General features: G+C 42.2%; 1 protein-coding gene across 2 annotated transcripts in view; it reads right to left on the bottom strand.

The window, feature by feature from the left end:
* The window catches only part of LOC144589603 (rho GTPase-activating protein 7-like), a 144,376-nt gene that overhangs the window by 42,391 nt on the left and 76,976 nt on the right, over positions 1-25,009 (bottom strand). For both annotated transcript variants that reach the window (XM_078394646.1, XM_078394645.1), the window contains exons 3-4: positions 16,633-16,785; positions 4,692-4,847 (exon numbers count right to left, since the gene is read on the bottom strand). In XM_078394646.1, coding sequence (XP_078250772.1) covers positions 4,692-4,847; positions 16,633-16,785 — 309 coding nt within the window. The remainder of the gene's footprint in view (positions 1-4,691; positions 4,848-16,632; positions 16,786-25,009) is intronic.

The raw sequence follows: 25,009 nt of genomic DNA, 5'->3' as shown, positions 1-25,009 counted from the left end.
CAACTACTGGACAATTGCACTCATCTCACACGCCAGCAAGGTTATGCTCAAAATCATACAAGGCAGGCTTCAGCAGTATGTGGACCGAGAACTCCCAGAAGTACAAGCGGTATTCCGAAGGGGCAGAGGAACTCCAGACCAAATTGCCAACATGTGCTGGATTATGGAGAAAGCCAGAGAGTTCCAGAAAAACATCTACTTCTGCTTCATTGACTATGCAAAAGCCTTTGACTGTGTGGACCACAGCAAACTATGGCAAGTCCTAAAAGAAATGGGTGTGCCTGACCACCTTATCCATCTCCTGAGAAACCTATATGTGGGACAGGAAGCAACAGTTAGAACTGGATATGGAACAACGCATTAGTTCAAAATTGGGAAAGGAGTACGACAAGGCTGTATATTGTCACCCTGCTTATTTAACTTATATGCAGAATACATCATGCGGAAGGCTGGACTGGAGGAATCCCAAACTGGAATTAAGATTGCAGGAAGAAATATCAACAACCTCCGATATGCAGATGATACCACTCTGATGGCGGAAAGCGAGGAGGAACTAAAGAACCTTGTAATGAGGGTGAAAGACGAGAGTGCAAAAAACGGTCTGAAACTCAACATCAAAAAAACTAAGATCATGGCCACTGGTCCCATCACCTCCTGGGAAATAGAAGGGGAAGATATGGAGGCAATGATAGATTTTACTTTCTTGGGCTCCATGATCACTGCAGATGGAGACAGCAGCCCCGAAATTAAAAGACGCCTGCTTCTTGGGAGGAAAGGAATGACAAACCTTGACAGCATCTTAAAAAGCAGAGACATCACCTTGCCAACAAAAGTCCGAATAGTCAAAGCTATGGTTTTTCCTGTAGTGTTGTATGGAAGTGAGAGCTGGACCATAAAGAAAGCTGACCGCCGAAGAATTGATTCCTTTGAATTGTGGTGCTGGAGGAGACTCTTGAGAGTTCCCTGGACTGCAAAGAGAACAAACCTATCAATTCTAAAGGAAATCAACCCCGAGTGCTCATTGGAAGGACAGATCCTGAAGCTGAGGCTCCAGTACTTTGGCCATCTCATGAGAAGAGAAGACTCCTTAGAAAAGACTTTGATGTTGGGAAAGTGTGAAGGCAAGAGGAGAAGGGGACGACCGAGGATGAGATGGTTGGACAGTGTCATCGAAGCAACCAACATGAATTTGACACAACTCCGGGAGGCGGTGGAAAATAGGAGGGCCTGGCATGCTCTGGTCCATGGGGTCACGAAGAGTCGGACACGACTAAACGACTGAACAAAAAAAAAATACAATTAAAAGAATAACTTTTTCACTGCAACATTTCTTTGACATCACTTTGAAGAGATTATGAAAACAAGCATTTAACCACCTTAATAGTTCGCCTGTACAGAACAGCTGTGGCACCTGACTTACAAGAGGCCAAAAGCAAGTAAACATTGCTAATTAACCTCTAAGACACACCAGTTTTAAACTGTTGCAGCACATAGTTGACACGATAGAGTCCTACAAAGTTACTGTCACACAGTTTGTGGACAGTCCATTTCATCATATGCGGATTCTTTAGAATAATGGATTTTTCGGGCTCTTTGGCTGTGTTCTGAAGGTTGTTCTTCCTGACGTTTCTGAAGGTTGTTCTTCCTGACGTCAGGAAGAACAACCTTCAGAACACGGCCAAAGAGCCTGAAAAACCCACAACAACCATTATATCCTGGCCGTGAAAGCCTTCGCGAATACATTCTTTAGAACAGTCTACAAGAGTTCAAGGGATTTTTTTTCCATGTACAACAATCTACATTTATTCAAATACAGTCATGTCATCTTCTGGTTGCTGCACAATGGTGTAAGGTGTGGTTTCACTTAACTGGAGCTTATTTTTGGGGCAGGACTTATATTACGAGCCTCCTGAAAAATCATACTAGGGCTTATTTTCAGGTTAGGTCTTATTTTGGGGAAAACAGGGTATATTACTTTTTCTTCACTCTTTTTCTTTTCCCCCGAATAATAATTCTTTCCTTTCACTTACAGTATAGTCATTCAGCCTTTCCACAAGTCTCAGGGTTCTATGTCTCCAAACTGAGGCACACACATTTACTACTACGTACCTTATTTGCTCATTATGCAAATCCTATATGGAAATGCTGAAATGAATCACAGGCTTCAATAATATCAACACCAGCAAACAACAGATTTGTAGGACAGTCTTCTACTAGTCCATCCCAACAGGTCTGTATTTGAAGGAAGGAACTTTGTGTTTAATGGACTGAATTCTAAGTTAGCAAAGGTTTTGTTTCCCTTTTAGGAAATCAAAGAATGTGCTCAAATTTACCATGCTTAGAATAATGAAGGAGGCTGATCTGAATTTATTTGCTTTGGGAGTTATAGTTTGAGTTATAATAATTTCCTTTAAATCAAAGGATTTGTCTCTTTGGGTAATATCCCTGTTTGTTTGTTTTAATGTAGGTGCACACAGATAAGAAAGAGAATTGTCTTTGCTGAACAACTTAGTGTAAAAGTTATTTTTATACTATCATATCAATGCAGTTAACAGTCAACAGCAACATAAAACCTTAGACTCACAGTACAAGGCACGTAAACTTCGCCCTGTCAGTTCTGATTTAAGTTATTCGAAGTTCCTCTGTATATTAAAGAATTAAACTGATTAAATCCTTAGTTTCTCTCTTCTCAGGGTATCTTGTTGTCTTCTAAGTGCATCAATACAATACAAATTCAATAATTGAGGATGAACAATGACCACTAAAAACTAATAAAGCTGTACAGTTCAGATACATCTTGTTCCTTTTAAATGAAACATGGCAATCCAGACCAGTTGATGGTGGAAATATACATAGAATAGCCACAATTCAAATAAAACCCTGCCTAGTACAGCAAAAGTATATTCCACTATTTCTCTTTCTCAGTTTTTTCTCTGTCCACTCCACCAGTCATTTAACTTCCCCCTCTTTACTGCCTCCTTTTTCTTCTCCACACAACAGGCAACAAGAATTTATAGTCCCATTCGTTCCTTACATATAGATATAGATGCACACACCTGCTCACCCAAACAGTCATTCATAAGGTACATGAGGCAGATGGGCCACATAGGAGTCTGTGTTATTGTAGCACTGAGGATGCCCTGAAGAGAAGTGGACTGGTGGTAGCACCCTCAAAAACCAGCTGGAAGTATTTGGACTAAACCTCATGGTTTCCTGCTTTCAGCTCCTGAGAAGTCCTCTTATTTTTGAGGAGCATGGTGACAAAATAACACAAAGATGCATCCCTCAGGATCTCCATGTTTTGGTGCCTAGGCTCCATAGTCTTGGAGTTTGGTGGAGACCGGTTGAGAGACAGGCACACTCTTCTCTTCAGGATAGAAAACTGACTTCAGAAGTCATGCCAAGTCTAGCAGTGAGGAGGTATGTAATATAGAATGCCCCCTGAGGGACTCGTGCAGAGAATGTATGTGCGCTTGTCTGATTATAAATATTCCATTTGAAACACGATGGGCAACAAATGTCTTGGCAAAGAGATATGATATGTTCCAGTATAGTTTACAGTTAGACATGTTCACTTTTGAGGCCCAGAATGTGACTCAGCTTAAGCTGCTGGCCTAGTAATTCCCCTCATTTTCCCCTATGGACCTTGATGAATTGCTCCTCCCAAGAGAGTATATTCATATACACTCAGAATCAAAAGGCATGCACAGAAATGTGGCCACACATAATCATAGAGATCAGCTCTGTTAGTTGTTAAAATGTTATTGCTAAACACCTTTGTATTATCATTAAATTATTATTATAGTGTAATAACACATAAAATTGTATATCAAAGCTAAGAAATCCAAGGTAAAAGCAACACTGGCAGTTCCTGCTTTGGTGTGCTCTCCCACCAACATTCACAAAGACCTGCAAAGCATAAATTATTTTGTTTTGCTTGTACTCCACTAAGAACTACTGTACATTATTTTCACTATTTTCATATGGTAGAAGACCATGCAACTTAAAGTCAATGGAGGCATGGAGTTTTACCAGTGCTGGAAAACACTAGTGCAATTTAAAGAGAAACAAGGCAATATGGAACCAAACTGTTCAGATGAAGAAAGAGGGACACAAACATCCGTCATGTCCAGCCCTGTTCTATAATTCTGGGTATTTCTTACTGCCGATACAGATAACACACAACTCTCCCACATTATACGTAGTCTCACCCACAGTCTGCTCTGTGAAATGACGAGGTTGTTAATCATGAACAGGAACATTTTTCTCATGACAAGATCTAGTGTGAAAAATGATTACATCGTACATCCCAGGAAATGACCCCTACTTTAATGAAAAACATACTGTTCCATAGGTTTCATGAAAAATATAGTAATAAATGAGGAGTTAGTATCATCAGTTTTCTCCAGAGCATTCCTAGCTGAGCTTGGACAAGTTACTTTTTTGGAGGATGCAACTCACAGAACGCCCACCCAGTATGGCCGCCTGGGGTATTCTGGGAATTGCAGCCCAAAACATTGACTTCTCCAAGTGAATTTTCCAAGCTTTTCAGAATATATTCTGTACAAACAATAGACAAAGTAAGACACTCTAGTCCATATCCCCATGTACAATAGGCCTAGCCACTTTCTTATTTCTAGTCTCTTGATATCAAAACTTTTGGAGCATATAAGAATAATCTGTAAACTCACCCCACTCTTTGGTTTTGCTCCAGATCCAGCCATTGGTATAGGAAATGCTTGGTCAGCACCACAGGGAGGAGGAGGAGGAGGTGGCGGTGGTATGTTTGTTTGCTGATGGCTCAGTGTAGAGGTATCTGCTCCACTTTCAGGATATGATTCCAAATCCTTTAAAAAAAATACACCAGTGGCTTGATATATTGTTTAAGCTACTATTAATGGCATTAGCTAAAGGAAATGTACATAAAGGCATACATTATTTTTAAGGTGTACAGTCCGTTCCTTTTCTTTCTCCTCTTTGTCCTTATTGCCAATAACACTGGTATCCGATAACTCCTGTCCTGACACTGTTAAGTGTCTTATAGATCAAAGCTTCAAAGCGCTTAAATAAGGAAAACAAATTTAGCTTTCTTTAGGAGTCAGGCAATTCAGAATTCTGACATGTTTTCTCTCACTATTTCCTTTCTTGTGCATCTTGTGCTCTGTCCCCACCTTTTGTTTTTGAAAGCATTTGAAACTTTCCCTAACATCTGGAAATCATTATGCAGCTGGAGTGATATAATGTGGAACCTTGTTGCAGGTGAAGCCTCTTTTTTATTTTTTTAAAAAAGACCCAGAAAAACAGAAAAACTGAACACTTGGTAACATCCTTGTCCCAGGGTTTCAAGCCCTTTGTTTCCCTTTACATGGAGAGCCAGAAAGTAGCACAGCTGCACACAGTCACACCTTCCATGTTCTGCTTGCTTGTTGAATAACTGGCACTAAGTCCTACACAGCACTGACAACCCCTTTAAAACATATTTGTGCAGGGAATCTGAACATTGTTGTCCAAAAAAGTAACTTTCTGACAATGAATTAACTTCCCTTGATAAGTACAAAGAAATTTGCTTCTGAATCTGACCACTGGTCCATATAACTCAAGATCATGAACTCTAAATTGGCAGCAGCTTTCTAGGACTGCAGGAAGGGTTATTTCATTTTGGTTGTTTAGTCATTTAGTTGTGTCTGACTCTTTGTGACCCCGTGGACCAGAGCACGCCAAGCCCTCCTGTCTTCCACTGCCTCCTGGAGTTGGGTCAAATTCATGTTGGTAGTTTCGATGACACTGTCCAAAGTATTGGAGCCTCAGCTTCAAGATCTGTCCTTCCAGTGAGCACTCAAGGTTGATTTCCTTTAGAATGGATAGGTTTGTTCTTGCAGTCCAGGGGACTCTCAAGAGCCTCCTCCAGCACCACAATTCAAAATCTTGATTTCTTTTTCTTCTTATATGTTTCTCTCCCTCTTTTTCCATCTTGAATAACTTGTCTATTGATGTTTAAAAATTTTGTTATATTTTATATGTTGTTATATATGGTGGAGTGGTCGTTTGACTAGATAGGCGGGGTATAAATGCAATAAATAAAATAATAAAAGCATCAATTCTTCGGCGGTCGGCTTTCTTTATGGTCAAGCTCTCACTTCCATACATCAGTACTGGAAAAACCATAGCTTTGACTATTCGGACTTTTGTCGGCAAGGCGATGTCTCTGCTTTTTAAGATGCTGTCAAGGTTTGTCTTTGCTTTCCTCCCAAGAAGCAGGTGTCTTTTAATTTCCTGGCTGCTGTCACCATCTGCAGTGATCATGGAGCCCAAGAAAGTAAAATCTATCATTGCCTCCATTTCTTCCCCTTCTATTTGCCAGGGCCATGATCGTAGTGTTTTTTTTATGTTTCGCTTCAGATCATTTTTTGCACTCTCCTCTTTCACCCTCATTACAAGGTTCCTTATTTCCTCCTCACTTTCTGCCATCAGAGTGGTATCATCTGTATATCAGAGGTTGTTGATATTTCTTCCGGCAATTTAATTCCAGTTTGGGATTCCTCCATCCGGCCTTTTGCATGATGTATTCTGCATATAAGTTAAATAAGCTGGGGGACAATATACAACCTTGTCATACTCCTTTCGCAATTTTGAACCAATCAGTTGTTCCACATCCAGTTCTAACTGTTGCTTCCTGTGCCATGTATAGTTTTCTCAGGAGATAGATAAGGAGGTCAGGCACTCCCATTTCTTTGAGAACTTGCCATAGTTTGCTGTGGTCTACACAGTCAAAGGCTTTTGCATAGTCAATGAAGCAGAAGTAGATGTTTTTCTGGAACTCTCTGGCTTTCTTCATAATCCAGTGCATGTTCGCAATTTGGTTTCTAGTTCCTCTGCCCATTCAAAATCCAACCTGTACTTCTGGGAGTTCTCAGTCCACATACTGCTGATGCCTACCTTGGAGGATTTTGAGCATAACCTTGCTAGTGTGTGAAATAAGTGCAATTGTACAGCAGTTGGAGCATTCTTTGGCACTGCCCTTCTTTGGGATTGGTAGACTGATCTTTTCCAATCCCCTGGCCACTGTTGAGTTTTCCCAGTTTGTTGGCGTATTGAATGTAGCACCTTAACAGCCTCATCTTTTAAGAGTTTAAATAGTTCGACTGGAATGCCATCACCTCCACTGGCCTTGTTGTTAGCCATGCTTTCTAAGGCCCACTTGACCTCACTCTCCAGGATGTCTGGCTCAAGGTCAGCAACCACACTATCTGGGTTGTCCTGGATATCCAAATCTTTCTGGTATAACTCCTCTGTGTAGTCTTGCCACCTCTTCTTGATACCTTCTGCTTCTGTTAGGTCCTTACCACTTTTGTCCTTTATCATGTTCATTTTTGCACAAAATGTTCCTTTAATATCTCCAATTCTCTTGAACAGATCTCTGGTTTTTCCCTTTCTATTATTTTCCTCTAGTTCTTTGCATTGTTCATTTAAGAAGGCCCTCTTGTCTCTCCTTGCTATTCTTTGGAAGTCTGCATTCAATTTTCTGTAACTTTCCCTATTTCCCTTGCATTTTGTTTCCCTTATCTTCTCTGCTATTTGTAAGGCCTCGTTGGACAGCCACTTTGCTTTCTTACATTTCCTTTTCTTAGGGATGGTTTATGTTGCTGCCTCCTGTACAATGTTATGAACTTCTATCCAAAGTTCTTCAGGCACTCTGTCCACCAAATCTAGTTCCTTAAATCTGTTCTTCACTTCCACTGTGTATTCATAAGGGATTTGGTTTAGATTATACCCGAGTAGCCCAGTGGTTTTTCCTACTTTCTTCAATTTAAGCTTGAGTTTTGCTATAAGAAGCTGATGATCAGAGCCTCAATCAGCTCTATGTCTTGTTTTTGCTGCCTGTATAGAGCTTCTCCATCTTTGGCTGCAGAGAATATAATCAATCTGATTTCGGTATTGCCCATCTGGTGATGTCCATGTGTAGACTCGCCTCTTGTGTTGTTGGAAAAGAGTGTTTGTGACGACCAGGTTGTTCTCTTGACAAAACTCTATTAGCCTTTGCACTGCTTCGTTTTGAACTCCAAGGCGGATTACTGTGATGTTGAAAGGTCTGCCTTGGATTCGTATTGAAATCATTCTATCATTTTTGAGATTATATCCCAGTACAGCTTTTCCCACTCCTTTGTTGACTATGAGGGCTACTCCATTTCTTTTACAGGATTCTTGCCCACAATAGTATATGTAATATTGTCTGAATTGAATTTGCCCATTCCCGTCCATTTTAGTTCACTGACGCCCAGGATGTCAATGTTTATTCTTGCCATCTTCTGTTTGACCATGACCAGCTTACCAAGGTTCATAGATCTTACATTCCAGGTTCCTATGCAGTATTTTTCTTTGCAGCATTGGACTTTCTTTTCACTTCCAGGCACATCTGCAGCTGAGCGTCCTTTCGGCTTCAGCCCAACCACTTCATTAGTTCTGGAGCTACTTGTACTTGTCCTCCGCTCTTCCTCAGTAGCATGTTGGACGCCTTCTGACCTGAGGGGCTCATCTTCCAGCGTCATATCTTTTAGCCTTTTGTTTCTGTCCATGCAGTTTCTTTGCAAAGATACTGGAGTGACTTGACAGTTCCTGCTTCAGGTGGATCGCATTTAGTCAGAACTCTCCACTATGACCTGTCCGTCTTGAGTGTCCCTGCACAGCATAGCCCATAGCTTCTCTGAATTACTCAAGCCCCTTCGCCACAACAAGGCAGCAATCCATGAAGTGGAACACCTTGTATATACAGTGGTGCCTCGCTAGACAGTTACCCCGCATGACAGTTTTTTCGCTAGACATTGACTTTTTGCGATTGCTAAAGCAATTCGCAATACAGTGATTCGTATGGGGGAATTTTGCTGGACAATGTTTGGTCCGTGCTTTGGAAACTGATTTTCGCTAGACAATGATTTTGACAGCTTCCTCCGCGCTTGCAAAACAGGTGTTTTCAGGACCCAAGCTTTGCAAGACAGCGATTTAAACAGATGATCGGTGGTTCGCAAAGTGGCTTTCCTATGGCCGATCTTTGCTAGACAACGATGATTCTTCCCCATTGGAACGCATTAAACAGGTTTCAATGCATTCCAATGGGGAAATGCTTTTTGCTAGACAATTATTTCGCTAAACAGCGATTTCAGTGGAACGGATTATCATCATCTAGCGAGGCACCACTGTATAAGACTAAATCCAATGCTAGGGTTTAGCTCTGTGTCAACAGGTTTTACACAAGTGTTGATAATTGATTTAATGAGCCTACTCTAGCTGGACTAGCAACTAGAGTTGGGCCTCAGTGTATACATCCCTCTGCTGTGACTATTCCCTCTGCCACTAGAAAAGTAAGTTTATTGCAGGGATGAACAAAACAATTTTTCCATGATTAAACACAGTTCAGAGTGATCACGATCCCTCTGTACAAGAAGCATTATGGACATACACACATTTTTTCTGGGAGAACCACTAAATGAATTAGAACTGATGGATGTTGAAATGATTGTTGAAAATGTCAATATGTGTTGAAATGAATGGCTGAGGCCACCAGAGGGAGAAGAAGCATCAAAGAGGCATCTTTCCTTTGGGCTTGGATAAAGTTTCAGCTGACATTCCTCTTCTCACCACTTACCAAATGCCATAGGTGAGGCCAACAGAAGGAGAGGAAGCAGAAGCCCTTCCCTTGTGCTTTGATCAAGCTCCATAACCTGCCGAATAACACACTGTCGTGCAGATGTGGAAAACTTCAGAGGGCAGAAAATCAAGATATTGAAACCAACCGCTCTCAACCTTTTTTTTGGGGGGGGGCACAGCCATAAACACAATACGAAAGAAATACAGGCCAAATCAGGATTGTATAAGTTGCATAACAGACCTCATAAGATGGTGTGTGAGGAAATGTTTCCAGTCTGCGGCTCCCTTCAAATGTGCCAAGCCCGTGCAGGGGGCCATAGGGCCCCCATTGAGAATGGCTATTCTAAACAACTGGTTGTAGGATTGCGTCCCTAGATGACTGAATTCAGCTCCCAGAAGTGCCATCTAGCATATCCAATTGTCAGGGCTTTGGGGTTATATATTCAAAAAACATCTGAGGACCTGGTCTAAACCATACCTGAAAGAGAAAGCTGCTGAGATTCTCAGATCCTTCCACAAGCATTTCACATGGGGCTGTGCATTCGGTTTGGGTAAATCCCAAATTGAAGTGAGCTGCTCTGAAATAATTCAAGGCTAGTCTTAGGAAAAGTGAGCGTATCTGAAGTAAACTGAATCACACTGGGCTCTTCCTGAAATTTTGGTGCTGACTTGGATATTTGGATGGAACCAGAGCTTATAGAAACATGAGCAAAAATGGCCAAGCATTAATATTACTCATTACTTGTAAAAAGTACAATATATTAAAGTTATTCATAATTTTGGTGGCCCATACACTTAGCCATGCAATGCTAACACATTACCGTTGACCAAAATTCCCTTGCAAATTGCTGCTAATCATTGGGATGCTAGTTATATCCCATATTACACACCCAATTACACAAGAGTACACAATGAGGAATGTAACTGGAATATCATTAAACAGTAGCAATTTGTCATTGTGACTAATACAATTTCACCAATTTATGCATAAATTGTCAGCAGGTGTTTAGACATTATGTAACTAATATGTGCATAATATGACACTAATGTGTTGGCAACAGGTTAGTGACACATTGGCTAGAATCCTGTTGTGCTAATCTGCATAAATACAGGATCATGATGTCATCAGATACAGACTTTAATCTTTAATGTAAACTTTCCTATCCCTCCTCCCATATTCTGAGGTTCCTTAGGGATCCCTTTCATCTTGGAACCTTGGGAGTGGTTCTCATTTTTTGATGTCAAAGGCTAACACAGTTTGCAAAAAGCTTGTAAATTAGCTTGCTTTTTTGTTTGGTTTGCAATTTGTCATCAGGAAGTCACATGGACTTTATTTGCAAATATGATTGCTGAAAAACAAAGTGTGACAGCCTCCTCTCACATCACAAAGGAGCTGCCACGTCACTCTCACACCCTCACTTTATTCACGCTGCCACCAACCATTCCCTCATAAAACTCTTCAGACAAAAGTATGATTTTTAAAATAAAAACTTATGTTTATTGATAATAACAAAAGGAATGGTAAATCACTATAATAATTAAAATAAAAGGCAATCAGTATAATAAAGTACCCACACACATACTCTCTCTCAGACCTTCACTCTATATATAGCACAGTACTACACAACATGTACAAGCCCTAACTCCCTAAGTCCCTAACCAGACCCTATCAAGTCCCTATCTCAAACCCTATCTGACTCACAACTCATACATTCCCCCTTAAATACCCTAGCTCCACCCTCTTATGTCCCACCTCCCGTCACGCCATTGGCAGATGACACGCAGCCACAGCAATGATGGGCAGATGATGTCACCGCTACCGTAACATTACCTCCCCCCTTATAAAAGTTGTTTTGTGGGGGGAAAGCTAAGGTGCTTTTCACCCCAAAACAACTGCACATAAAACAAAACATTGCATATCACATTACCACTTACCACAACCATATTAAACACATTTATGCACAACTGTATCGATTAACATATACACTTACATTCAAATAAGCAATTGCGTACATATATACATAAACCATATAGAAATAACAACACACTTTATAACTTTTAAAAGTTATTACAAGAGTCCATATTAGTTCAACCGTTGTCGTCGGGTCTTCAGGATAAGGCGTCAGCAACGCAGTTCATAGTCCCTCTGACAACCTTAACCTCAAAATCATAGTCCTGCAATATTAAAGCACGTTAATGTCCATGGAGATGCAGATTTTAATGACAATTACAACTGTCCAGTCTCCTTCTGTCACTCGTTTGGCTTTCAAGGCAAGATTTGAGTCTCTTTTGCAAAGTCCAGGTTATCAATGTCCAAAGCATGCTCACTCTCGCAGTCATCAGCGCACCACCTCACCTCTCCAAGTCCATATTTCACAGCATTTGAAATGAAGGTGGACCCATAGTGGTAACCAGGCGTAATGAAGACTGGTCTGGATGTTACCACCTCTTTCAGCTGGATATACGACTGCTGGCACTCAGGAGTCTCTCTGTCGTCCACAGGCTCCTTCATCTGCAACCTCTTCCATCGTCTGGCGGTCATCGGCCACTCGGTTGACCCCGGGATGTCATCAGATGGATGTATCATAGTGAAGCCAGCTCTCTTTCTGGCTTGCGGCTTCATCATCTCATTTGGGGAAAGGACAGGCAATTTCCTCCCCTCCACCTGACCATCTCTGGAGGCGTCCCTCTTTAAAGCCTCAGAGTGGATGCCTTTCTCCACCTCTACATATTGTCTCACAGATACATTCTCAACATTGTTTTCCCTATGGGGGAGAACACTATCACGGGTTACTTTGTATGGGGTTACAGCCTGTGGGGGTGCACTACCCATATTTATTCAAAGTAACACTCCCTTGGCTACATCAGGTTTGTTTGAGAAAACCTGTTGATGCTTATTAACCAATGTTTTTAGATCCCTCTGCTGTTTTATGGATAAGGCAGGGCTGATCTTCACCGCCTCTGGGTTGAACTTTGGCTGACCCCTCCCTTCCCAGAAGGGTAACTCATGTTCTCCTTTATCAGCTGCTTTCATTGTAAACAGCACATTTTTCCTTCTCTACAATATGGCTTAAGGGCATTTACATGGACCATCTTCCTGCCCAAGTGCTCATCTCCCTCACTAATGGAACTAAGGTCACCTATTTCATGAATAACTCTACATGGACCTTTCACCATCCCCTCTATTAACAGTTCAGTTGGAATGGTCCCACCAAACTGCTCCGATAATCCATCACTCTGCTGATGATAAGGAGAAGCTTTCACATGTATTACTCCACAAATCTGCCACCATCTCTCTATAAGTCTGGAGGCAAACGATGGTTCTATAATGTCTGCTTCAATACTTTTAATAGGTGTTGAAATTACTGGTAAAGGGCACAGCTTAACCATGGTCTTGTCACTGTTATAGTTCTGTTTCTGGCACAAATCAAATTTCTGACAGAAATTTTAAATTTGTTTTCCTAATTCAAGCCAGTAAAAGTTCTGGGTTATTCTCTGTGTGGTTTTATTTATACCCAAATGTGCATCAACTATGTCTGAATGTCCCATTTCCAAAATCATTGAACAATATTTATCTGGTACAACTAACTTGCTTCTAATCTCATTTCCCCTTTTTGAAATATTCATCAGTGTTTCTCTGTATGGCAAACCATGTTTAATAAGGAAATGTTCAGGGGATTCAGGGGATAATTCTCTACTAGCCACTTTATCAAAACAGCCTTTTAAAGTGGGATCTGCTAGCTGCTCTTGGGAACATATACTTTTCTGAGGTATTTCTAGAGAAAATGCCCCAGCTTGGGGTATATTTTCTTCTCTCTCTTGAAAATCAGTAACGTTGCCAGCTGATTCAAATAACTGGGAATCAGTTTTTATATATAGACAGTGTTTTATTTTAGCGATAGGAATATTATCGTCATAACTTGAGACCTCTCCACTAAAAATATCCATTTCAGAGAGCTCTGCTGCCTCTGCTGTTGTTTCCATGACAACAGGCTCTTCTCTAGGGGGAGCCATCTGACCATTCTGAATACCGTAAACAGACTCAGCCTTGTTTAAATTCATTTTCTGAGGTAAAATTTCTTTATTTTCTTTTGTTTTAGTACACTGGGAGGCTTTATGGCCCCTCTCTTGGCAGTTGAAACAAATTCGGTCACTCCATGAGCTTTTCCCAGCCAATTTTTCTTTTCCCTCCAAAATCTGGCTCTTGGCTTGGCCCTGTTCTGAAGGCTTTCCAACAAAATGGCCGCCCACTTTTTGCTGGCTTTTAACTTGCCCTTTGTAATATTTAGGGTGGTCTTCCCATGTTTTTCTCATATTTTTTCCCTCAGAATAACTTGAGTTTTGTTCTACTTTTATACATTCAGCGGATTTAGATATGTTTCTCTCAGGATTTGAATCATTATTAGCACTTTTATTTTGGGCTGATAATTTCATTTGTTTCTTTTTTAGCTGCAATTTTTCCGCTTTTATTTTCAAATCTAGTTCCTTTTGCTTAGCCTCAAACTCAGCCGTGATCTGTAACCTCTTTTCCTCAAACCAAACTCTTATTTCTTTTAATTTTTCTTCAATCTTAGCTCTGTGCTGCAACTTCCATTGTTCAAAATCTAGCTTTCTTTGCCTGACCTTGGCCTCATATTTTTCTCTTTCTAATTCTAGCTGCTTCATTCTTTCCTCAATATCTAGTTGTTTTATTCTGAATTCATGTTCTTGCTGTGCTAATTCCAATTTTCTGAGATCTGATCAATCTCCTCTAGAGGACTCTTCCTCTTGCGCTGAGGAAAATCTTTCCTCTCTCCCACTAGACTCTTTGTCTGAACTGGCTGCCATCTCAGCAGATCTCAGTTCAATTTCAGTTTTCTTACTGCGAGTTAAGAGCATATTTATCACAAAAAAGGCTCTGTTCTATTTTCAAGCCTCAGTTTAAATCACTTTTTTTTCTTCCTGTGCTAAGGTCTGATATTTAGTTGCAGAGTACACCAGCTGGCCTAGCTGTGAGCTGGTAACTGTAACTCCACTTCTTTGGCGTCTTCTACCCCTTATACTGGGCCCCTTGCCAAACTAAGGATACTTTATTAATCTGCCTTTGGCACCACTTTAATTTTAATACAGCTCTACCCACACTTAGGTTCTGCTGATTAAAATGGAAATCCCTCAGCTTTGCTGCCCTTGGTCTGTGTCCCCACAGAGTTCTCCTAACTCTGGACACGCTGACCAAACCACCACAGCCTCTGCTTTTGGGCCACTCTCCCTCACAAAATGGACACCACAGAGCTCCTATCTCAGTTCTCCCACACTGAAGCTCAAGCGCCTCTCCACTAGATTTGCTCCCCTTGAGTCAAATCCTAGAGAGTTAATCACGCTCTTCACTTCAGGTGACCCTAACTGAAATTGCTCTGGTCACTTTGGCCAAGGCTTTACTGGACAACTCGTATCCCAACCGCTGGACACCAGTTTTATTGTGACAGCCTCCTCTCACATCACAAAGGAGCTGCCACGTCACTCTCACACCCTCACTTTATTCACGCTGCCACCAACCATTCCCTCATAAAACTCTTCAGACAAAAGTATGATTTTTAAAATAAAAACTTATGTTTATTGATAATAACAAAAGGAATGGTAAATCACTATAATAATTAAAATAAAAGGCAATCAGTATAATAAAGTACCCACACACATACTCTCTCTCAGACCTTCACTCTATATATAGCACAGTACTACACAACATGTACAAGCCCTAACTCCCTAAGTCCCTAACCAGACTCTATCAAGTCCCTATCTCAAACCCTATCTGACTCATACCTCATTCACTCCCCCTTAAATACCCTAGCTCCACCCTCTTATGTCCCACCTCCCGTCACGCCATTGGCAGATGACACGCAGCCACAGCAATGATGGGCAGATGATGTCACCGCTACCGTAACACAAAGGTTTCCTGGAACCAGGCCTCTGATACACAAATGGATTTCAGCTTATAATGACTGCTTTCCGTAACATAGTTTGGGTAAGGGATCGTTCATGGATGGAGGTAGAGGCAGACTGGGGGAAGGCATTAAGGTCTTTGAGCAGTATTGGTGGATGGGAGTGGCAGAACGGGTAGAAATGGTTGGATAGGGAGATGAAGAGCCCCTAGAGCACTTGACTAGAAGCACTGCTTGAACAGTCAATTATTGGGAAACATAAGGTTCCTGCTACACATGTCTATAGTCCAGTTATCCTGCACATACAGAAGACTAATTGTCTTTATAAGCTGTCTTAGGAGAGCTGTTCCTTGAAAGGTAGCATTGTGATGCAAGTACAGTATTTCAAAACCAGCCAACAAATTAAACAACGAACAAGAGCTGTGCAAAAGCATGAACTATGTCCTGAAAAGTTGTATCTACTTATTCCCAACCATTTGAACATTACTTTTAAAAACAGTACAATGTTACAGAAACTGTGTTCTCTCCCATCCCTTTCCATGTCACAAAATACAGCTCTGCCGGATAACATCTTTATCCTACATGAAAAACAATTTGGTATTGCCAGAATATTATTTTATGAGAGACAAAATATGTAAACAGCTCACAAGGGGTTCCCTGCTGGAAACAATGGATTTAGGAAATAAGGTCATAAGGAATGAAAGTTTTCAGCACCTTCTCTTTCAGATTCAATTTAAATTCCATCAGAACATAGTCTGACTGCCTTTTAAAACAGACACTTTGGAAGACACCTGATATCTTTTGAACTTTGTGCCTCTGTTATGTTTTGTCAAGGAGGAGTGTAGAGGGAAGCTAAGGGAAGGAATCGATTAGAAGCTTGAAACTAGGAAACTGGAGGGCAAACAGACTCCTTTTACTTTTTGTGCACATGCTGAAAACACAGACAACATAATAGCAAGAAAGTCAGAAAAAATGGGACAGGATGGGTCAGGTCAGGAAAGGAGACAGCATGGAAGAATGGGACCAATAAATATACAACTGGAATAAAATATGAGTAAACAAACAAGCTCACAGGTATGGGTCTCCGGGTGTGTGTCAGTGGGCTGGATGATGGCAAGCTCCCTAAAGTGAGAGCATTCTCAATATCCTGATCAAGCTGGTCCAGTTTCAGAATGAGCAGCACCATGGAGTCCAGTCGTGACTGATTTCGATCTTCTCTTGTTTCCTGAGAATCAGAACATGCAATTACAGAATCTGAAAGGGCATTTCTGGGAAAGAATAAAACACTCTCTGTTCCCTAATTTAACAAAACAGCATTGAATAATAGGCAGCAAATTCACATTTGGGGGTAAAAGGCAGCCGGGGGGGGGGGGAAGCACACTGTATTCTCTCATCAATGGGCTGTTCACAGCAAAAGCTTAGCGTACTGACCAAGAAGCATTTTACATACATCTCAAAACATCCCTGAAACCGTATTTTTCCTGTGAGAACTGTTTAAACAGGAACATGCTATTTGACGAAAATAAATTGGAATGAATTTGTCTGCTCTCCTATGATCTTGTTTCTATCGGCTGTGTGCTAAGTAGAGTTTGTGTCTGCATCTGTATCTGGGAGTTGAGAAGACTTGAGCTGGTACCAAGTGTGACAAACCCAGACCTACTGGGATATGTCACACAGTTACACTAAGCTGCCACCAACCATTCCCTATAAGAAGTCACACAGACCAGGGATGGATTTTTGAACAATAAAAAGAATAAGGTTTATTTAAATACACACAGGGAAAAATAAAACAATCAGGTGAATAAGATAAAGTAACGTGGCTTATTCTCACTCATACAAGCATACAGTTTGGTTCACCCAGAACCCTTAACTTGAAGCACAGACCCTGAACCTATCAGTTCTGGCTAACCAACAGACACCTGAACCTATCAGGTTGGTACTCTGACACACAGAAGTACCCTGTCTGACACACAGACTCCCACAACAGCTTCTTCTTCCCAGCTGCTGCTTCGTCACAACCCAGTGTCTCACAGTGTCTCACAGGCTTCACATTTATATACAGTACAGCCCCTCCTCCTGATGTCCCGCCTTCCACTCCCCATAGGATGGAACTTTCCCTCCAAACCCATGACAGACAGGTAACATCAGTGCTGTATGTAACACCTCCCCTCTTTATAAGTTGTTTTGTAGGGGGAAAGCTAACGTGCTTTTCACCAAAAAACAACCTGAATAAAATACACAACAACAGTTATACATACCATATAATACTTACTCATACTTACATTCTAAGTTAAACCATAGCAATTATGCATTTAAACATTTACCATTAACAATACATCAATTTACCTTTATTCATACAAACCAAATTCAAAACCAGGTACATTTTACTTTTTGTCATCACTATATACACATAGTCCATGTTCTTTCGCCGTCTTCATTCTTCAGGTCTTCTTGATAAGGCGTCAGCAACACAGTTCACTGACCCTCTGACCACCTTCACTTCAAAGTCATAGTCCTGTAGGTTTAAAGCCCACCTCATAAGTTTGCTATTGTGGGTTTTCATTGTCTTTAACCATTGCAATGGTGAATGGTCAGTACACAGAATAAAATGTCTTCCCCAGATGTAAGGCTTGGCCTTCTGGATCGCGTAGACTATGGCCAAACACTCCTTCTCCACGGTTGCCAAATGTCTCTCACCTTTTTGAAGTTTCCTACTCAGGTAGGACACTGGATGCTGGTCACCATTCTCATCCTCCTGGCACAGAACTGCTCCTACCCCGCTGTTAGACGCATCGGTGTAGATGATGAACTCCCGGTCGAAGTCTGGAGCACGCAGGACAGGATAGTTGATTAACGCCTCCTTCAACCTCTGGAACGCCTCCTCACAGTCGCTGGTCCACGGGATGCGGTCATCAGCCTTCTTCCTCGTCAGATCGGTCAGCGGAGCCGCAATCTCGCTAAACCTCGGGATGAACTTTCTGTAGTAGCCCACCAACCCAAGAAATGATTTGACTTTTTTCTTGGTGTTGGGTCTAGGCCAATCACGAACTGCTTCTATTTTGGCCTCCAGGGGTTTTATCACTCCTCCCCCTACCATGTGACCCAAGTATTTTATTTCTGGGCTACCCAGCTGACACTTGCTGGCCTTTACTGTTAGCCCTGCTGCACTTAACCTCTGCAGCACTAACTCCAGGTGTAACAGGTGATCTTCCCAGGTATTACTGAAGATCCCTATGTCGTCAATGTAGGCCACTGTAAAGTCACTGAGCCCTGCCAAGGTCTGGTCCATCAGCCTTTGGAATGTGGCTGGTGCATTTCTGAGACCAAAGCTCAGGACTCGAAACTCATAGAGACCAAAAGGGCTGCAAAAGGCAGTTTTTTCTTGATCCCTGGGATCAATTCTTAATTGCCAATATCCCTTTACCAGGTCCAATGATGAGATGAACCGACAACCCCCTATGGTTTCAATCAGGTTGTCTAGCCTGGGCATTGGGTAGGCATCAGGAGTGGTTACACGGTTTAATTTCCTGTAATCGACACAAAACCTAATGCTCCCATCAGGCTTGTCTACAAGGACTATCGGAGAGGACCAAGGACTAGAAGAGGGGACGATTATGTTCTCCCTCAGCATCTCGTCCAGCTCCTTCCGCACCTTGTCCCTATAGGGTCCCGTTACTCGGTATGGGGATACTGCCTGCGGGGGTGCATCCCCTGTGTGGATCCGATGCATCACTCCCTTCACTATCCCCGGCTTGTTGGAAAACACCTGTTGATATTTACTAAGCAGCATTTTTAGTTCTTGCTGCTGGTCTTGGGTGAGTGCAGGACTGATCCTTACCTCCTCTGGGTTGTATTTTACTTCCCCTCTACCCTCCCAGAAGGGTAATTCCGCTTCCTCACTCTCAGCTGCTTTTATCGCGAATAAAACCCTCTGTTCCCCTCTATAGTAGGGTTTTAGGGCATTCACATGAACCACCCTCCTTGCTTGGTTCTCCTCCTGCTCTATTAGGTAGTTCAGGTCTGACATCTTGGAAATGACCCTATATGGTCCTGCCCATTTGAGCTGCAGTTTATTCTCTCTGCAGGGCCTAAGCCAAAGCACTTCCTCCCCTGGGTCAAAGTGCCTCTCTCTAGCTTTGTGGTCATACCATGTTTTCTGTCTGACCTTCTGAGCTTGCAGGTTTTCTGCTGCCAGCTCTAGATTTCTCCTTAGGTCATTCATCAAGGTGTCTATGTAAGTCACAACGTCTTGTGGGTCATCCTGGGTGATCTGCTCCCAATTTTGTTTGATCAAATCAAGGGGCCCTTTCACCCCTAAGTGTGCAGCAAACATGTCAGAGTGACCCCTTTGTAAGATCATGGGGCGATACTTTTCAGGTACCACCAGCTGACTTCTGATCCCATCTCCCCCTTTTGAGATATTCCTCAGGGTTTCTCTATATAAAATCCCCTTTTTCTCCAGAAATCTCACTGGGGTTTCAGGTGTTAGCTGGGCGTCAGTCACCTGTTCAAAACACTTTTGGAGAGTGGCGTCTGCCTTTTGCTCCTGTCCAAATCTGCTGTCTGTGGTTAAGGTTTCCACCACAGCTTCTGAACTTCCCTCTGCTTCCGTCTCTGGCTCATCATTACCCCCCTGAACTGTCCCCGTGGTGGCTTGTGAGCGTGTAATCACTAGCACCCGTTTCACATGTTCAGCCAGGTCATTTCCCACGAGCACGGCTGCTGGCAGAGTCGATGAAATCGCTAGCCGCCAATCTCCCCTCCAGCCTTGAAAGTTGACAGGTACCTCTGCTACTGGCAGAGAGATTACCTGCCCCTCAATCCCTGCCACCTTCATGCTCTCATTTGGGATTATAAACTCCCTAGGGATGATATCTGGATGGCATAGGGTTACCTGGGAACAAGTGTCCCGCAGCCCCCTATACTGACGGTCAAGTATTCCTACGTCCACCCCTGCTGTCTCAAACAACTGAGAATCTGTTTTTATCAGCAAGCAGCGCTTTACCTCCACAAGAGGACCATTTTCCTCAGCCTGATCAGCAGCGGTAGCTGTTCCAGACTGAGTAGCCATGGCAACAGGCTCCCTCAGTGACACTGAGCCTTGCTCTTTCTGGACACAGAACACAGCTTTTGGCTTGGTCCCACTAGACTCCTGAGGCACCATTCCTTTTAGCTGCTTTAATTTCTCACAATCTGAGATTAGATGACCCTTTCCCTGACAGAAATAACATTTTCTGGTGTATTTTGATTCTCTCTCATCTTGTTTTGGTTTTCCCTCCAAAATCTGAGGTCTTAGTTTCATGTCTGAGGGCTTCCCTTCACCATGGGCCCCTCCCCCTTGCTGGCTTTTCCCTGGTCCCTGAGAGTACTTGCTGTAGGTTTCTTTGGGTTTCCCTACAGATTTCCCCTCACCCAAGGGCTTTCTTATTTGGGAAATAAAATCTGCGATCTCTGCGGCTGCTGCCACAGACCTCGGTTTCCTTTCCCTCACCTGGAATTTCAATTCCCCATGGAGGACTGAATAGAACTGTTCCAGTGCTATCAAGTCTTTAAGCTGCTCATAGGTCTCTGTCCCTTCCTGCGATAGCCATTTCTCGAGCAGCCTCACCAATTGGGCCCCCACTTGGGTAAAAGTCTGTTCTGGCTTTTTGGTGAGGGACCTGAATCTTTGTCTCAGCTGCTCTGCATTTATCCCATGTCTGGCAAACACCAGTTTTTTTAAACTCTGCAAAATCTTTCATCAGTTCCTCAGGCATCTCGGCATAAACCTCAGCCAGGCTACCACTGATTAAAGATCGCATGATGGTCATCTTCTCAGTTTCCCTCACTGAGAAGTCCACAAACGCTCTTTCCACTAAGGAAAAGAACACCTCAGGACAATCTCCCTTGTGGTACACAGGGAATTTCTTCAGGTCAGCCTTAGACAATTGGCCTCCCTCAGAATCCCTATTGTTATTATTGTTCTGGTTCATCATTTCCAGTTTTCTTAATTCAAACGCCATTCTCTCTTTTTCCAGAGCAATTTTCTCTCTCTCTCTCTCTAATTCAAATTGCCGCTGTTTCTCTCTTTCCCTTTCCTCCATTTCCCTCACCCTCAGTTCATGCTGTTGGGCTATGAGTATTTTTCTAAGTTCTGGGTTCTGCTCTCCTGTGCTGTCACCTTGCACTGAGCCAAATTCATCCTCAGAACCTTGGTCAATCTGGGGGTCTTTCACTTCACTCATGTCTGCTACTTGGCTTCGAGTCAAGGGCATAATCCCCCCTCAGAACAGGCTGCTTTAAAAGTCAAGCCTCAAAATAAAACGACCACTTTTTTTCCTTCTTGCCTCAGAACCAGCTCTCCCTAGAGACTGCTGCTGTTCTTCAGCACTAACTTGCAACAGTATCGAGTCAGAGCCTACCCCCCTCTGCTGGGCCTCTCAGCTGGCAAGCTAGCTCACTGTTACTACGCAGTTTTGCCTCAGTTTTTTCCCGCCAAAACTAGGCTGCCTCAGAGCACCTTAATCTAAGTCTCCCCAGTTGGCACGTTCTTCTACTAGCGCACCTCCCCGTGAGGTACACCTAGAAGATTACCTACGCGCCTCAGACTGTCCCTGACTAGACCCCCCTTGCTCTGGGCACACTTGCCAAGGCTTTGCTGGACCACTGGACAACTGGACCAGTCGTATCCCACACGCTGGACACCAATCAATGTGACAAACCCAGACCTACTGGGATATGTCACACAGTTACACTAAGCTGCCACCAACCATTCCCTATAAGAAGTCACACAGACCAGGGATGGATTTTTGAACAATAAAAAGAATAAGGTTTATTTAAATACACACAGGGAAAAATAAAACAATCAGGTGAATAAGATAAAGTAACGTGGCTTATTCTCACTCATACAAGCATACAGTTTGGTTCACCCAGAACCCTTAACTTGAAGCACAGACCCTGAACCTATCAGTTCTGGCTAACCAACAGACACCTGAACCTATCAGGTTGGTACTCTGACACACAGAAGTACCCTGTCTGACACACAGACTCCCACAACAGCTTCTTCTTCCCAGCTGCTGCTTCGTCACAACCCAGTGTCTCACAGTGTCTCACAGGCTTCACATTTATATACAGTACAGCCCCTCCTCCTGATGTCCCGCCTTCCACTCCCCATAGGATGGAACTTTCCCTCCAAACCCATGACAGACAGGTAACATCAGTGCTGTATGTAACACCAAGGATTAGCATCACTGGGCATCTATCAATATCTAGGTATAGTACAATTTTTTTACACTAAGTAACAGGACTTGGACCACTGTGTCTTTTAACTCTTGAGAGCGATTTTGCAAATTATGAAAGTTATGTTTGATTTCAGTCTGTTTTAATAAAACAAACACAAAATCTATAATTTACAAATCCCTCTCAGAGTCAAAAGACACAAAATCTTGTTACTTAGTGTAGAAAAATACACTTGAGCAGGTTCATTAAATGAATGGGGATTTGATGCGTCACCTCATCCACAAATTTCACTGATTCAAATAGGCTTGCTCCAGTTGTGAGTTACTATGCCACAGTCAGTCAGAGTTAGAGTAGGCCTATTTGAATCAATGGAACATATAGAGGAGTCATAAAATCTCCATTCATTTAGTGTATCTACTCTAGTATGATTCACCATAACTAAACAATAGTTTGGGGCCAGTATGTATATTTCTTTACTCAGAAGTAGGCATGAGGATCCTGATCCAGACATCATCACTTTTTGAATATCTAATTATCCTTTGTTCTGGAGGCATTTCTCTTCAGAGTGACAAATAAGTGAAACTACCCACTTTATCTGCACTGATTGACTGTACATCATCTGTCATTCAAAATTGCCTCTGGAGTGGACAGTGTTCCCTATTGTGTACCTGTGTGCTCAGTCTAAATGAGTTCAGCTTTGAATCCAATGTGGGGACACAAATAATCTAAGATGCTGTACTGTACATTTCTGATCCCATGTTAAATCTAAAACTGCTGCCTTACCTAATGGGATTTATTTATTTGCCTGTAACATCCTTCCTCCATTACATCCTGAGAAAACATGCTCCTAGCAAGGGCTTAACTGCAGGATTTCACTCCTCCTTCCATTCCCCCTACTTACTTTCTATAACATCTTTTGATTTAGCTTGAAAGCCTATGTGTTTTTCCACCTTTTTTTGTTGCCCTAGTAAAGATACAGTTTCATTATGGATTATGGAATTTGTTTTGTACCACGAAATCAACTCCGACTTTTGCAGGCTCCAGGCTGTGACCTTCGCCTGTGGGGAAAGGAGCTTTAATACAACTTTCCAAAGCTATGATCCCCTATAACCTCCCAGTAAGTAACCCATGACCCAAATTAGGCAGGGAGTGATAGTCACCACTATTCTCAGGATATGAGCCACTCTGCCTTCACATTTCACATTTGGAGAGTTGTCTTATTTTTAAAACCTGTTTCTTACTGGTGTGCTACAGAGAGATAGACTTAGGAGTGGAAATCTCATCTCCCTGTGCACTGAAGTCTCATTCCAGAACAGGCCCTCGCCTTTTATTTTAAGTAATGAAAAGCATTCAGGGAACTGTGCAGTACCTATTTAATGTTAAGAGTGGTTTAAATGCAAGCCTTACTTTTGTTCCATGCAGCACTCTAGACCCTCAAGAGCACAGAACCTTTTTTAAAAAAGAGTGGTGCCACATGACTATAATAATCTCACTGTAATACAAAATTTTCTTTTCACCATAATAAATACAGGCCATATTGTTAGCTACGCTATATGCATTCCTGCATATGGAACAGGAAACCCCACATGCTTTCCCTCACATATTTTTCTATACATTCCATGTCTGGAGGGAAAAGGAAGTATACTCCCTTGGAAGAAGCAAAGCATTCTACTCAAAACATTTTGGTCTTATACCAAATACTCAGGAATTCCATACAGAAGTCTTGTGTTACCCTCTGTGTGTGTCAGGAAGGCCACTCCAAACGCTGAGGAGGTCCACCCTCTCTTGGCTTTAGTAAAGAAGCCAGATGACTGAGAAAGGTTCTTTTTGTTGATTATAGCTACCAGAATCCTTCAGCCCCTAGGACTGGGGGATTCTGGGAGTGGCCGTCTTTAAAAAAGTAAACTGTTCCAAGTTATGATGGTCAGATAACATAGGTGGAAAGTCTTGTGCATTGCCTGGACTGAGAAAGTGTTGCAGATCTCAAAACGTTACAGCATTCTTTTATGCATGTATACTCAAATAAAAGTCATATTCTGCTGAGTGGAAGTTATCAGACTTTATAAATACAAACACAATTAATGCTCTTGGGGAGTTAAACCATTGCAGGCCCATAGAACTGTTTGAAGAATCTGTAGCTTCATCACTATGACAACAGAAAGTTCTTTTCTATCTACTCAGGAGAACTGTTTCCCCTTTGTTCATATGTAAACTCATGGAAAAAGACCCTC

Source organism: Pogona vitticeps, chromosome 5, assembly GCF_051106095.1.
Source record: "Pogona vitticeps strain Pit_001003342236 chromosome 5, PviZW2.1, whole genome shotgun sequence".
Classification (NCBI taxonomy): Eukaryota; Metazoa; Chordata; class Lepidosauria; order Squamata; family Agamidae; genus Pogona; species Pogona vitticeps.
The sequence above is the reverse complement of the archived record's forward strand: the minus strand, read 5'-3'. Positions and strand labels throughout refer to the sequence as shown.